This window comes from Chiloscyllium punctatum, chromosome 21, assembly GCF_047496795.1.
Source record: "Chiloscyllium punctatum isolate Juve2018m chromosome 21, sChiPun1.3, whole genome shotgun sequence".
Taxonomy (NCBI): domain Eukaryota; kingdom Metazoa; phylum Chordata; class Chondrichthyes; order Orectolobiformes; family Hemiscylliidae; genus Chiloscyllium; species Chiloscyllium punctatum.
Genome location: NC_092759.1, coordinates 2,636,166 through 2,651,659, shown reverse-complemented (window position 1 = coordinate 2,651,659; position 15,494 = coordinate 2,636,166). Strand labels below are relative to the sequence as shown.

Here is a 15,494-nt window from a genome sequence, read left to right as displayed (position 1 = left end):
GGAATATGTAGGTTAGGTGCTAGGGGAATGTGTCTGGGTGGGTTACTCTTTAGAGGGTTAGTGTGGACTTGTTGGGCCAAATGGCTATTTCCGTGGTGTAGGGATTCTCCCTTGTAACGATGACTTTATCTTGATTAGATTACTTACAGTATGGAAACAGGCCCTTTGGCCCATCAAGTCCACACCGACTCACCGAAGCGCAAACCACCCTGACCCATTCCCCTATATCTGTCTGTAAGACAGAGAGAGATAGATTCATGATTAGTCATGGGAATCAAGGATTATTGGGGGGGAAAGGAGTTGAGAAACATATCAGCCATGATCAAATGGCTGAGCAGATTCAACGGGCCGAATGGCCTCATTCTGCTCCTTTATCTGATGGTCCAACAGTTACATAAGGTGAGGATAATTAACTTATGCAGCCTATTCTCCTGATTTTAAAAAAATCATTTTGTGGGATGTGGGCATCGCCTGCTGGTCCCTGTCCCAAGTTGCCCCCTTGAGAAGGTGGGGGGTGAGCTGTCTTCTTGAACCGCTGCAGTCCACCTGCTGTGGGTTGACCCACAATGCCGTTAGGGAGAAATTCCAGGTTTCTGACCCAGCCACACTGGAGGAATGGCCGATTTATTTCCAAGTCAGGATGGAGAATGGAGGAGAACTCGCAGTGGGGGGGGGGGGGGGGGGGTGGTGTTCCCATGTATTTGCTGCCCCTTGTCCTTCCAGATAGAAATAGTCATGGGTTTGGAAGGTGCTGCCTGAGGATCTTTGGTGAATTGCTGCAGTGCATCTTGTGGATGGCACACACTGCTGCTACTGAGCGTCAATGGTGGAGGGAGGGAGGGGGTGCCAAATAAGCGGGGGCTGCTTTGTTCATGGATCGTGACGAGCTTCTTGAGTGTTGTATTATTTGCATAATGATATGAGCAAACCTTTTATGACTTTAATGCGTTAATGTTTTACCTTTACCACAGTGCGAATGATGATTAATTGTTTCAGTCACATCCCAGTCACTGTTTAGCACTTGCCTGAATAGCATTTCCCCATCCCCCACCAATAAGTCCTTCTAAGTCCAACAGTTATCTTGTCACTTGCTATCTAGTGCTGATTGTACAATGCGGTGACTGGTTTCCCTTATCAGAGAGTAAATAGCGATGACATTACAGAACCAGATTGGACCAGTTCCCAAAGGCTGGTCAGAGTCTACCTGTTAAGAGGGAAGGAGAGGTAGTCTCCGATCCTGACGAGCAGGAGGGCTCAGTTAGAGCGAGACGATGTGTACCGGCAAGTGCGCCCGCTGCATTGGCCTGGTCCTGCTTCCCCTGTCCATCATTTGCATCATAGCCAACGTCCTTCTCATCTTCCCCAGCGCGGAGAAGGAATGGACTGATCACATCACACTGCAGGTCTGGCTGATGGGGGGACTGGTCGGAGGGGGGCTTATGGTAAGTGCATCGACTTCTACATTGTGGAATCAGGCCATTCGGCCCATCCACACTGACCCTCCGAAAAGCATCCCACCTAGACCCATCCCATCCCATCTCTGTAACTCGTGTGTTCCCCATGGCCAACCGACCCTAACCTGCATATCCCTGGACATGTCAGGACAATTTAGCATGGCCAGTCCACCCTAATCTGGACATCCCTGGACACTATGGGTCAATTTCCCATGGCCAATCCATCCTAACCTGCACATCTTTGGACTGTGGGAGGAAACCGGAGCACCCGGAGGGAACCCACGCAGACACGGGTAGACCTTGGCTATTCACCCTATCCATCTTCCTCAGGGTTTTATAAACTTCTATAAAGTCACCTCCTCACCCTCCAACGGACCAGGGGAAATAGCTCCAGCCTCTCTCGTTTGCTCAAATCCTCCAACCCCTGGTAAATCTTTTCTGAATCATTCCAGGCACCCACCACCCTCTGTGTAAAAAAACCTTCCCTCACACATCTCCTTTAAACATTTCCCCCCCTCTCACCTCAAAACCCACGGCCCCTAGTATTTGACGTGCCCACCTTCGGGATAGAGACACTGACAATCCACCCTATCCGTGCCCCTCATAATTTTGTTTTCTTTTAGCAGACTGGCCCTCAGCCTCCACTGCTCCAGCAAAAACATCATCATTAAGGCTGGATACTCTGTCCCCCTGTTTGGCCCACTAGCGAATGGGGGTCCCATAAGGCTGGGCTGTAGACACCTCCTCCTGCCTCTCTGAGGTGACTCCCATAAACTGTGGGTGGGAGTGTTTATTAGGAAGTGTTGGGGTATGCTACTTCACTTACTGCCCCAGTCCTCAGCCACCTCTTGACGTGATTTCTGAATCCGGTCGCATATTTTCCTCTACAGATATGACCTGCCGAGCTTCTGCCGTAATTTTTGCTTTCATCTGTCTGTTTAAGATATCTATAGTATTTAACGATTTGTCTTAATTTTAGTGTTTAGTTCACAGGGTCAGCTGACCTTGTTTATGTTGACAAAGACGTGGCTCATTTCTTGATCATCTGAAACCAAAATTCTGCCTGCAGGTATATGCTTTCCCACTCAGAAATAAACAATTTCACTTGCAGCTTTTGCTCAAGTTTTCAAACCGGGATCGTAGGGTCATAGAGGTATACAGCCCTGCAGTCCAACTTGTCAATGCTGACCAGGTTTCCTGAGCTGAACTCGTCCCATTTGCCAGCACTTGGCCCATATCCAACTAAACCCTTCCTATTCATATACCCATCCAGATGCCTTTTAAATGCTGTCATTGTACCAGCCTCCACCACTTCCTCTGGCAGCTCATTCCATACACGCACCGCCCTCTTAGCGAAAAAGTTGCCCCTTAAGTCTCTTTTATATCTTTCCCCACTCATCCTAAACCGATGCACTCTAGTTCTGGACTCCCCCAGACCCGGGGAAAAGACCTTGGCTACTCGCCTTATCTACACCCCTCATGGTTTTATAAACCTCTATAAGGTCACCCCTCAGCCTCCGACACTCCAGGGAGAAAAGTCCCAGCCTGTCCCTCGAGCTCAAACCCTCCAACTCTGGTAACATTTTTCTCAATCTTTTCTATAACCTTTCAAGTTTAAGAATAAACCTGAAAAACAAGCCTCCTGGTCTTGAAATCCCCGATCCTACGGATAAGACATCAACCATTAACCCTATCCAAGCCTCTTATGATTTTCTCAACCTCTATAGAAGGTCATCTCTCAATCCTCTATACTCCAGGTGAAAAAAATCCCAGCCTATCCAGCATCTCCTTATAATTTTGGTATGCTTTCCTTTATTGGTCAGAGCATTGAGTATTGGAGTTGGGAGGTCATATTGCGGCTCTACAAGACATTGGTCGGGCCACTTTTGGAATATTACGTGTAATTCTGGTCTCTTTCCTATCAGAAGGATGTTGTGAAACTTGAAAGGGTTCAGAAAAGATTTACAAAGATGTTGCCAGGGTTGGAGGGTCTTTTGCCTAGGGTGGGGAGTCCAGAACTAGAGAGCATAGGTTTAGGGTGAGAGGGCTAATGATACGATTCTCGATTGTGAAGATCAGCAGAGAGATCTCGGTGTCCAGGAACCAGCCAAGGCTGATGAGGTTGTGATGAAGGCATACAGTGTGCTAGCTTTTACTGGTAAAGGGAATGTGTTTCGGAACCATGCGATCATGCTGCAGCTGTACAAAACTCTGGTGCGACCACATTTGGAGTATTGCATGCACTTCTGGTCACTGCATTGTAGGAAGGACATGGAACCTTTGGAAAGGGTTCAGAGGAGATTTACTAGGATGTTGCCTGGTATGGAGGCAAGGTCTTTCATGGAAAGGCTGAGGGACTTGAGGCTGTTTTTGTTAGAGAGAAGAAGGTTGAGAGGCGACTTAATTGAAACATATAAGATAGAGGGTTAGATAGGTTGGACAGAGAGAGCCTTTTTCCTTGGATGGTGATAGCTAGCACAGAGGGACAAAGCTTTAAATTGAGGGGTGATAGATATAGGACAGATGTCAGAGATAGTTTCTTTATTCAGAGAGTAGTAAGGATGTGGAACGCACTGCCTACAACAGAAGTAGACTCGCCAGTTTTAAGGGCATTTAAATGGTCATTGGATGGGCATAGGGACGAGAATGGAAAAGTGTAGGTTAGATGGGCTTCAGATTGGTTCCACAGGTCGGCACAATATTGAAGGCCAAAGGGCCTGTTTGCACTGTAATGTTCTATGTTCTAGGGGAAAGATATAAAAGTGACCCGTGGGGGTCAGGTAGGCCTAACAGTAGGCCATTGGGATAACAGTGGGCCATTGGGATAATAGTGGGTTATTGGGGACAATATTGGGTCATTGGGATAATAGTAGGCTATTGGTACAATATTAGATCATTGATGTAATAGTAAGCCATTGGTAAAATAGTGGGTCATGGGTATAATTGGGATAACAATAGACCATTGGTATGGTAGTAGGCCATTGTTATAACAGTGGTTCATTGGGATAATAGTGGACCATTGGAATGATAGTGGTTCATTGGTATAACAATGGGCCATTGGTATAAGAGGGATTTTTCACACAGAGGGTGGGGCGTGTATGGCATGAGCTGTCAGAGGAAGTGGTGGAGGCTGGTACAATTACAGCATTTAAAAGGCATCTGGATGGATATATGAATAGGAAGGGTTTAGAGAGATATGGGCCAAGTGCTGGTAAATGAGTCTAGATTGGATTGGGATACCTGGTCGGCATGGACGAGTTGGACCAAAGGGTCTGTATCCATGCTGTGTATCTCTATCACTCTATGAACTCAAACCCTCCTGTCTTGGGAATATCCTTGTCACGTCTTTTCCACCCCTTTCCAGTTTTAATAACATCTTTACTGTGGGGCTGGCAGCATTGATTCCAGAACCTTCTCTCCTTGCCAGCGATGGCTCCTGTTCCTCACTCGTGCTTTCACTCTGATAAATTGTTGGAAATCTTTCTGCCCAACAGGTCCTGTGTCCTGCGTGTTCCGCCGTCCGGGCTGGAGGTAAAGGATGCTGCGGTGCAGGGTGCTGTGGCAACAGATGCCGGGTAAGATGTCGGAAAAAAACATCTCAGGGGACAACTCCTCGCCCCCCCCCACCCCCACCCCACCATTCACCAGGCCTCGTACAGATTGCCTCTCCATCACCTTGCAAAGCGGAATGGAAGACTTGCATTTATGTAGCACCTCGTGAAACCACCCGACATCTGGAGGGATTGAGGGGGGCGGGAGGGTTGCGGTTCACTTGGCAGCTATGAACTGCGCACAGCAAGCTCCCATGATCGTGATAATGAGCCGTGATAACAGTGGGCCACAGGGGCTAACAGCTTTGGTGATATTAATTGGAAGGAATGGAGTTCAGGTCCCCAGGAGAGATTTGGAGAGCTAGTCCTGGTCCTCTGCTGTCTTCTGAGAAGGCTCCAGTCTAGTGTCTCGTTTGGTAGACAGCAGTCCCCACAGGACTTCACTCTCTTGGAGCCTACTCAAGAGCTTTGGGCTCAAATCTCTGGAAAGGGGTTTGAACTTCCTGACCTAGAGGCTGGAGTGCCACAAACCGGGCTACTGGGACAACAGTGGTGCCATTGGGATAACAGTGGTGCCATTGGGATAACAGTGGTGCCATTGGGATAACAGTGGGCCATTTAAATAATGGTGTTCCATTGGTATAACAATGGGCAATTGAGATAATGGTGTTCCATTGGTATAACAATGGGCCATTGGGATAACAGTGGGCCATTTAAATAATGGTGTTCCATTGAGACAACAGTGGTGCCATTGGGGTAACAGTGGTGCTATTGGGGTAACAGTGGTGCCATTTAAATAATGGTGTTCCATTGGTATAACAGTGGGTCATTGAGATAACAGTCGACCATTGGGCAACAGCGGGCCATTGGGGATAACAGCGGGCCATTGGGGATAACAGCGGGCCATTGGTACAATATTAGATCATAGATGTAATAGTAGGCCATTGGTATAATAGTCGGTCATGGGTATAATAAAGGGTCATTGGGATAACAGTGGGTCATTGGGGATAACAATGGTGCCATTGGTATGATAATGGGCCTTTGGAAGAACAGTGGGACACTGGTAGAACAGTGGGCCATTGGGATAAGTATGTCATTGGAATAACAGCAGTTTACTGGGAATAATATTGGGTCTTTGGGATAATAGTGGGTCATTGGGGTAATAGTGGGTCATTGGTACAATATTAAATCATTGATGTAGTAGTAGGCCATCGGTATAATAGTGGGACATGGATATAATAGAGGATCATTGGGATAACAGGGGGCCATTGGGAATAACAGGGGGCGATTGGTATGATAATGGGCCTTTAGGTTAACAGTGGGCCACTGGGAGAACAGCGGGCCACTGCGAATAATATTGGGTCATTGGGATAATAGTGGTCATTGGTACAATATTAAATCATTGATGTAGTAGTAGGCCATCGGTATAATAGTGGGACATGGATATAATAAAGGATCATTGGGATAACAGGGGACCATTGGGAATAACAGGGGGTGATTGGTACGATAATGGGCCTTTAGGTTAACAGTGGGGCCACTGGTAGAACAGTGGGGCCACTGGAAGAACAGTGGGGCCACTGGTAGAACAGTGGGGCCACTGGGAGAACAGTGGGTTGTACTGAATGGAGTGAGGCGTTAGCAGAAGTTATTTGCCTCACACCCATCAAAATCAATACAAGAATTTCAAATTTTGGCGGAACACCAGAACCCATACTACAATAAAGAAAGAGGGTTGATAATTGTTAGCAAGTCAACTCAGGCAGTTCCATTGGCAGGAATTTAATCATGGAAAATGAGAGGTGAGGGAATTTGGGAGGATGCAATAGGCAAGGGATTACTTGCTGAATGTAGGACTCTGGAACAGAGGGAAGGACTTTGATGTGCATGTCTATAGAACCTCAAAGGCAGTTGGGCTAGTGGGTGAGATTCCTGATGAAAGACTTCCCTATTCCTGATGAAGGGCTTCCCCATTTCCTAATCTTATTGAGAGGTTCTGAGGGAAATAGACAGTGGAGATAAGCAAATTGGCCATGCTAATGTGCCCATAATGTCCAGGGATGTGCAGGTTAGGGTGGATTGGCCGTGCTAAATTGTTCCATAGTGCCCAGGGATGTGCAGGTTAGGGTGGATTGGCCCCTGGAAATGCAGGGTTATTGGGATAGAGTTGGGGCATGGGTTTGTTTGGTGGTAGGTCTAGATGGGATGCTCTTCAGAGGGTTGGTGTGGTCTTGATGGGCCGGATGGCCTGATTCCAAACTGTACTGATTCTGTGACTCTCTGGACCATTTCTCCTTTACAGAGTGGTCATTCATCAGGAGGCAAAGATTTCAAGGAATTGACAGGAGATTGTGAGGAGATTTGGAGGAGGAAATCTTTCAACCGGAGGGTGGTGGGAGAACGGGAATTCACCACCTATAAGAGTGAAAGAGGCAGAAACCCTTTTTTAACATTGAGGAAATATTTAGATGGACACATGCGATGTTGGGAAATAAGACGAGAAAAGATAGGTGCTTTGATGGTTGGCATGGATGCAATAGGCCGAAGGTCCTCTTTCAGCCTTCTAGAACAAAATGGCTCTTTGACTGTCGACTTAGGCAGCCAACCAATGGGGAATGAGGGAGGCAGAGAGTTTGAGGGAGGAAATTCTTGAGCTCAAAACCCCAGACAGCTGAAGGCAAGGCTGCCAATGGTGGAACGCTGGGAATTGGTGGGACTATAGGGAAAAATTGGGGCCTGGGAGAGGCCGGAATTGGAGGAGCGCAGAGATCTCACAGGGACGTGGGGCTGGAAGTAGTCAGGGAGGTAGGGAAGGGGCTGAGGGATTGACAGGCAATTTTCAAATCCAAGCTTTGCTTAACCAGGCTTCCAGGGCAGGGAGGGAGGGGGGTAAACCCGCAGCGATGTGGCTGACTCTTAAACGTTCTCGAGGACAGTTAAGGATGGGGAAACAATCTTACGTGAGATGGACAATCAGGTTAGGCCACAGGGGTTAGCAGGATTGTGGGTCAAGTCATTACACAGTCAAATAAAAACCAAAAGAACTGTGGATGCTGTGAATCAGAAATTGTTGGAAAAGCTCTCAGGTCTGGCAGCATCTGTGAAGGGATGTCAACGTTAATGCTTCGGGTCCAGTGAGCCTTCTTCAGAGAGACGTTAACTCTGATCTCCCTTCACAGATGCTGCTAGACCTGCTGAGCTTTTCCAGTGACCTCTGTTCCTGTTTCATTCCCCCAGCAACTCCGCTGAACCATTACCAAGGGATACAGCAGTAAAACAGCGCCCTTTAACCTATCTGCCACTTAGACTTTAAGATACAGGAGTAAAACTGGGCCATCACGTCAGTTCCACCATTTGACCATGGCTGATATGTTTCCCAGCCCCATTCTCCTACCTTCTCCCTGTAGCCCTTGATCCCCTAACCAACTGAGAACATATCTCTCTCTCTCTGTCTCAAAGACACTGAATGACTTGCCCTCCACAGACCTCTGTGGAAATGAGTTGCACATATTCTCTACCTTTTTGGCTGAAGAAATTCCTCCTCATCTCAGTCCACTCTGAGGCTGTGCCCTTGGTCGTAGTCTCTCCGACCAGAGGCAACACCTTCATGTCCATTCTATCCAGGCCTCTCAGTATTCTGTAAGTTTCAATCAGATCTCACACACCCCCATGCTATTAAATTCCATTGAGTACGGACCCAGAGTCCTCCACTGCTCCCCCTATCTTCGGGATGTTTCTTGTGTGCCTCCACTGGAGCCTGTCCAAAGCCAGCGCTGCCTGGGAACACTTAACCCATTGGCTTTCTCTTTGCAGATGCTGCGGTCTGTCTTCTCCTCGCTTTTTGGCACCTTGGGCGCCCTGTACTGCCTCACTGTGTCTTCGACGGCCCTGGCAAATGGCCCACTGTGTGACGTCGGAGGTGGGGACTGGCAGCAACCCTTCCTGAACACCAACCACAGGTAGGCCGCCAATCCTGCCCACAGGCCGAGATTTGACATTGGCGCCATCCACACTGACCCTGACCTTCATTCTGAATCTAACCCTGACCCTAAACATCAACCTGACCCACACCCTAATGTGAACCCTAACCTTGACCCTAACCCTAACCTTGACCCTAAACATCATCCTGGCCCTGAACCTAACTGTAACCCTGACCGTGAGCTTGAACCTAACCCTGACTCCGAATCTGGCCCTGACCCTGAATCTGATCCTGATCCTGATCCTGATCCTAAACCTGACCCGACCCTGACCTTAACCTTACCCTGAACATCATCCTGACCCTGACCATGACCCTGATCTGACCCTCACCCTAACTCTCACCCTAACCCTGTCCCTGAACCTAATTCTGACCCCAACCCTGACCCTGACCCGGAAGCTAACCTGACCCTAAACATCATTCTGAACCTGATCCCAACCCTGACCCTAACTCTAACCCTGACCCTAACCCTGACTCTGACGCTAACACTGACCCTAACTCTTAACTCTAAGCATAGCCCTTACCTTAACTCTAACCTTAACCCAAAATATAACCCTGACCCTAACTCTAACCCAAAACATAACCCCAACCCTGACTCTAACCCTTACAATACCCTTGATCCTGACGTAACCTTGACCTCAACTGTGACCCTTGACCCTGACCCCACCCCCTAGATTAGCAGTCGAAAGACATTCCCACGCCCCCACTGTCTCCAACACCTCCCCCCCCCCCACCATTGTGATTGTGAATGACTGGTGAGGAGGGAGCTGAATGTTTATGTAGGGGGAAGGGTGGGGGGTGTGGTCAAGGTCGGAGAATCGTGGTTGGCTCTACCGCCCATTGCTGACGGACGCGATTGGTCTCTCCCTCCTCCACGCAGTTACCTGACGAACCAAACGCTTTGGGCGATTTGCCAGAACCCTCCGAACATCGTGGTGTGGAACGTCTCCCTCTTCTCCATTCTCCTCATCGCCAGTGTGATTGAGCTGGTCTTCTGCGGCTTGCAGGTGGTCAATGGCTGCATCGGCGTTTTCTGCGGAGATTGCCGGAAGAAAAGCCGGAGAGACGTAAGAACTCGCCTCACTCCCTTCGGCCGCGTCTTCTCCCGGTCCTTTGGCAATCGATGTTGCCTCTCCTGCTGCCCTCCCCCGGTTTTGCTACGAAGCTCCCAGCCTGGCCAAGGGGGTTCTCGAGTCATTTGTGGCAGAGGGAGGACATTCCAGTCCCATTCAACGTGCTAGCTGTCCTCCCACAATCTCACCCTCTTTCCTCTCTCTCTATTCTCCTTTGTCCTGGTTGGCTCGTTACCCGCAAATTTATTTCCTGAGGAATTTGGTTGCGTAAATGTCGGATGGTGCTTCGAACCAGACATTCCCAGAACCGCAATGGTATAGACCAGGCCATTAGGCCCATCAGGTCTGCCCCAACGAAAATACACTCCAACCTGCACCGGTCCCACTCTGCCCACACTCAACCCATTGGCCTCGAATGTTTGGACACTCTTGTAGCGCTCCCAGAAACAAAGGAATTTGGAGCAGAAGGGGTGACCCAGAGGCTCAGTGGTTAGCACTGCTGCCTCACGCCTGCCAGGGACCCAGGTTCAATTCCACCCTCGGGGCGACTGTCTGTGTGGAGTTTGCAGATTCTCCCCGTGTCTGTGTGGGTTTCCTCCGGGTGCTCCAGTTTCCTCCCACAGTCCAAAAGATGTCCAGGTTAGGGTGGATTGGCCGTGCTAAATTGTCCCATAGTGTCCAGGGATGTCCAGGTTAGGGTGGATTGGCCGTGCTAAACTGTCCCATAGTGTCCAGGGATTTGCAGGTTAGGGTGGATTGGCCGTGCTAAATTGTCCAATGGTGCCCAGGGATGTGCAGTTCAGGGTGGATTGGCCGTGCTAAACTGTCCCAGAGTGTTCAGGGATGGGTAGATTAGGTGCATTAGTCAGGGGTAAATGTAGAGTAACAGGGTAGGGGAATGGGTCTGGGTAGGTTACTCTTCAGAGGGCCGGTGTGGACGTTTTGGGCCGAAGGGCCTGCTTCCACACTGTAGGGATTCTATGAGTAGACCTTTGGCCCTGCTATGGACATTCAACGGGATCATTCACCTCAGTCTCCCGTTCTCATTTCCCCCCCCACCCAATCTTTAGTCGCAAAGTGCTGCCTCCGATGTTTTTTTGAAAACATTCAATGTTTCGGCCTTAAAGGCTCATCCATGTGCTTTGTAATCCACCCTAACCTGCACATCCCTGGACACTATGGGACAACTTAGCACAGCCAATCCACCCTAACCTGCACATCCCTGGGCATTATGGGACAATTTCCCTTGGCCAATCTACCCTAACCTACACATTCCTGAACACTATGGGGCAATTTAGTATGGCCAACCCACCTTAACCTGCACACCTTTGTCTGTGGGAGGAAACTGGAGCACCCAGAAGAAACCCACGCAGACACGGAGGAGAACGTGCAAACTCCACACAATCAATCACCCAAATTGAATCCAGGTCCCTGGTGCTAACCACTGAGCTACCATCCCCGTCCATTTATCATCATCTCCTCCTCCTTCTCATCTTCAATATTGATGAACATCGCAGATGAGAAGGGACCCAGCACCGATCCCTGTGGGGGCATCACAATGCAGGCTGGCCCCCAGCCTTCCGCCACCACTGTCCATCTCCCTCACCAGTTTGGGACACATCCGTCCACGAGTGAGACACTTTCAAAGCCCCACCAAAGCTCGGCACCCATCTAAGGACACATCGGTACCCTTCCTTTACCAGTCTCAGTCATCGCTAACTCTCTCTCTCTCCTCTCTGTTATAGGATGACGACCTGTGAACAGGGCAACAAGGCTGGGGGAGGGGGCATGCAGATGTGACCCTGGAAGGGGCAGTTCCTCGACGTGTAGATTTGAAATTGGGTTTTCCCTCTCTTTCTGTTCTCACCTCTCCATTCCGACATGAAGACAGTGGGCACTCAACGCCAAATGGGCACGCCATCGACTCCATTGATTCAACATGTGTTCTGAGACAAGAGACCCGAAATCGATGACTTTTGTTTCGTGCTAAATAAAAGTTTATTTATCATGGAGAGATGGTGATGTGCCAGACATGCAGGGGGGATGGTGGGGGAATGGTGTCGGGTTTAACATGAGTGGGCTTCATGAGATTACAACAATTTAACATGGTGGGGTGGGTGGGGGTGAGATTAAGGCAAGATATCTGTCGTTGAGTCACCAGTCAACCTTGGCCAACTCAGCTGCTTGCTTGATTTACCCAAACCCATCCCAAGGCCGGACATTCCCAGGAATACAGGACTCAAGTTGTCCCTTAACGGTGGGCTGGGCCGTTAAAGATAGAATACATGCCTTCAAATAAGGGACAGTTCGTACGCCCCCACCCTTGCCCAGGTCCAGGAATTTGTTCACACCCCATGAGGGATTGCAACACCTCTCCCTGCTGCCCAGTGCCCACAAATGGACCTGCTTGTGGGTGCCATTATCCTCAGACAGTGCAATACCCTTCTCATATTCAGCTGGTTCCACCTCTCCCTCTTCTGCCAGTCATCCTCCCCTCCCCCTTCCAACACCTTTTCTTTCCTTTTTTTTGTCTCTCGCCTCCTTCTGTTCACTTTTCTCTCCTTTATTCAAGTTTTTTTTTACACCGTTGTCTTGCTGACCTAATTGCCCTTGCCCCACTGCCATTTTGAACTGCTGGTTTAGTGGCGACCACTTGATTTCCAAATGGGGAAATCCGCCATCTTTAGCTAGCCTGGCCTTCATGTGACTCCAGGTCCACAGCCAACATGGCTCACTCCTCACTGCCCTCAGAGAAATTAGGAATGGATAGTACGTCCCATGAACAGAAAACAAAACATTCTGGTAGATCTCCCCCACAGCACTTGCAAGGCCAACATATTCTTGCTCAGGGACAATGGGCTTATTACTGGTTGAGAGTGTGGTGCTGGAAAAGCACAGCAGTTCAGGTAGCATCGGAGGAGCATGAGAAGTGACGTTTTGGCCTGAAATGTCGACTCTCCTGTTCCTCAGATGCTGCCTGACCTGCTGTGCTTTTCCAGCACCACCCTCTCGACTCTGTTCTCCAGCATCTGCAGTCCTCGCTTTCTCCTTACTCTTGGTTGCTATGACTCCAGACTTGCTCCACCCAGAATTTGAAGCAAGCCTTTCTCCATTTTGTCATGATTGGAACAAGGCCAGCCAGGTAGATCTCCTCGAATAGTAGTTCCCTGATTGGGGGCTGTTAACATGGTCCAATCAGGGAACCCTGGCTGACAGAAATAAACAGGAGTGTTTTCCTATCTTCCTGGTGGTGGAAATGGAATAAAGATTCGTGCACCTTATGTTTCTCACTGTGTCTCAAAAAAAAATAAACAGGAGTGTTTTCCTATCATCCTGGTGGTGGAAATGGAATAAAGATTCGTGCACTTGGTGTCTCACACTGTGTCTCACACCTACACACACACACCATGGGTGCTGGGGAAAAATAAGCACTAAAAAAAAGGGGAGTGTTATCACAAAAAAAAATCAGGAAAGGAGAGGTGGGTGCCGCAGGGAGTGGAGTGTATTATTTCCCCCTCCAATTCTATTTTGATTTAATCCCTGCCCTCCCCTTCATTGTTTTGATCACACAGCATTGCCCTTTGATGTGAAGGGCAGTGCTTGTCGCTGCCCACTCGGGTGTTTTCCCCCCTTTTGGAGATTGAATCAGTGTATGACTGTGCGTGCACGTGCAAGGACTCTCCTTGAAGGGGACTATCCCTGTTGCTGCTTGGGGCCTGCCTCACTGCTGCTGCCTGGGACTTGCCTTGGGGCCCCTCCCCAGGACCTCCACCACTGCTGCTGTTGCCTGAGGCTCGCCTTGGGGACCCTCCCCAACAGGCCTGCTCCCCACCACTGCTGTGACTGAGGAACTGCCCAGGATTTGCCAGAGGCCTGCTTTCCACCACCGCTGCCTGGGACTCCATTTTGGGGCTGCCTGGGACTTGCCTTGGGGACCCTCCCCAACAGGTCTGCACCCCCCCCCCCCCCCCCCCCCCCCTGCTGTGACCAAGGGCCTGCCCAGGACTTGCCAGAGGCCTGCTTTCCACCACTGCTGCTGCCTGAGGCCTGCCTCCACCACCGCTGCCTGGGACTTGCCTTGGGGACCCTCCCCAACAGGCCTGCCCCCCACTGCTACAACCAAGGAACTGCCCAGGACTTGCCAGAGGCCTGCCTCCACTGCTGTTGCTGCCTGAGGCCTGCCTCCACCACCGCTGCCTGGGACTTACCTTGGGCCCCTCCCTACAACCTCCACCACCACCACTACTGCTGCTGCTGCCTGGGACTCAATTTTAGGGCTGCCTGGGACTTGCCTTGGGGACCCTCCCCAACACGTCTGCCCCACACCACTGCGACCGAGGGTCTACCTGGGAATCGCCTGAGGCCTGCCTCCACCGCTGTTGTCGACTGAGGCCGGTCTCCACCGTCACTGCCTGGGACTCTCCCAGCAATCTCCACCACTGCTGCTGCCGCCAGAGGCCAAACTCAACGTCCAGCAGCAGAGTATGGCGAGCCCGAAGGTCGCGGGGCCCAGCCGCACCTACGCCGGGGTAGCCGCTGCCTTAGGCTCGGCTGTCCCAACCCCAGCTGCAACCCAAACCCCCTTCAGGCACCTGACCAAACGCCTGGGGGTAAAGGCCTATCCCCACCCCAACATGACCATCGAGGCCTGCAGCAAGGCCATGGCTAGTGTGGTCGGCCCACTGGCCATCGTCGCTGCAGCCCGAATGTACGGGAAGGCTGTATTCTTCCTGAAGACCGAGCAAGCGGTCCACCTGGCCGTGGAGAGGGGGCTCACTGTGGACGGGACACATTTGCCCGTCGACCCTCTGGAGGTTACGGCCCAGAGGGTCGTGATCTCCAACGTCCCGCCCTTCATTGCCAGCGAGCTCCTTCTCCCCACCTCACCATCTTGGGGGAGATCCGGTCAGGGATCCAACCGCTCCTGCTCGGTCTGAAGGACCCCGCCCTCTGGCACATCTACTCCTTCCGACGCCAGGTGTTTATTTGCCTGGCCCCGGAGGAGGTGACGGAGGGCTCATTTACCCTCCTCCACGAGGGTGCGGCCTACCGCGCCTTCTGGACGGCGGACGGCGTGCGGTGCCACCTGTGCCGTGAGGTGGGGCACATTAGGAAAAACTGCCCCACCCAGAAGGCTGCCCAGCCCGCGCCAACGGCTGATGGTGGTGCCGCCGCACCCACTCCCCCTTCCCTAAAGTCAACACCACAAGCCCCGGCATCGGAGCCTAAGCCGGAGGCTTCCAATCCTCCAGCCGGCCGGAAGGCGCTGACGAAGACGCGTTGCGTCAAGCCCGCCCACGGGGAGACCACCCTATCCCCTTCCCCGACACCCAGCCCACGACCTGCCCTGCCCCGGCACGACTATGCCCCTATGGCCGTGCCAGCGTCGCCCCGGCGCGGGAACCCTGACCCCCAAACCCCCAAACCCATACCTGACCCTGGC

General features: G+C 50.9%; 1 protein-coding gene across 1 annotated transcript; it reads left to right on the top strand.

Annotated features, from left to right (window-relative positions):
• The first annotated feature begins 1,192 nt into the window (after positions 1 to 1,192).
• On the top strand, positions 1,193 to 12,063 carry tm4sf5 (transmembrane 4 L six family member 5). The gene is made up of 5 exons (XM_072591283.1): positions 1,193 to 1,442; positions 4,949 to 5,029; positions 8,816 to 8,961; positions 9,859 to 10,045; positions 11,797 to 12,063. The coding sequence occupies exons 1-5, from the start codon at positions 1,272 to 1,274 to the stop codon at positions 11,809 to 11,811; spliced, it is 600 nt and encodes a 199-aa protein (XP_072447384.1). The 5' UTR covers positions 1,193 to 1,271; the 3' UTR covers positions 11,812 to 12,063.
• Positions 12,064 to 15,494: the final 3,431 nt, after the last annotated feature.

Coding starts and splice junctions, on each gene's coding strand:
- tm4sf5 (XM_072591283.1), top strand. CDS start 1,272: ATGTGTACCGGCAAGTGCGCCCGCTGCATTGGCCTGGTCCTGCTTCCC. Junction 1,443..4,948: donor TGGTCGGAGGGGGGCTTATG/GTAAGTGCATCG, acceptor TCTGCCCAACAG/GTCCTGTGTCCTGCGTGTTC. Junction 5,030..8,815: donor GCTGTGGCAACAGATGCCGG/GTAAGATGTCGG, acceptor TTCTCTTTGCAG/ATGCTGCGGTCTGTCTTCTC.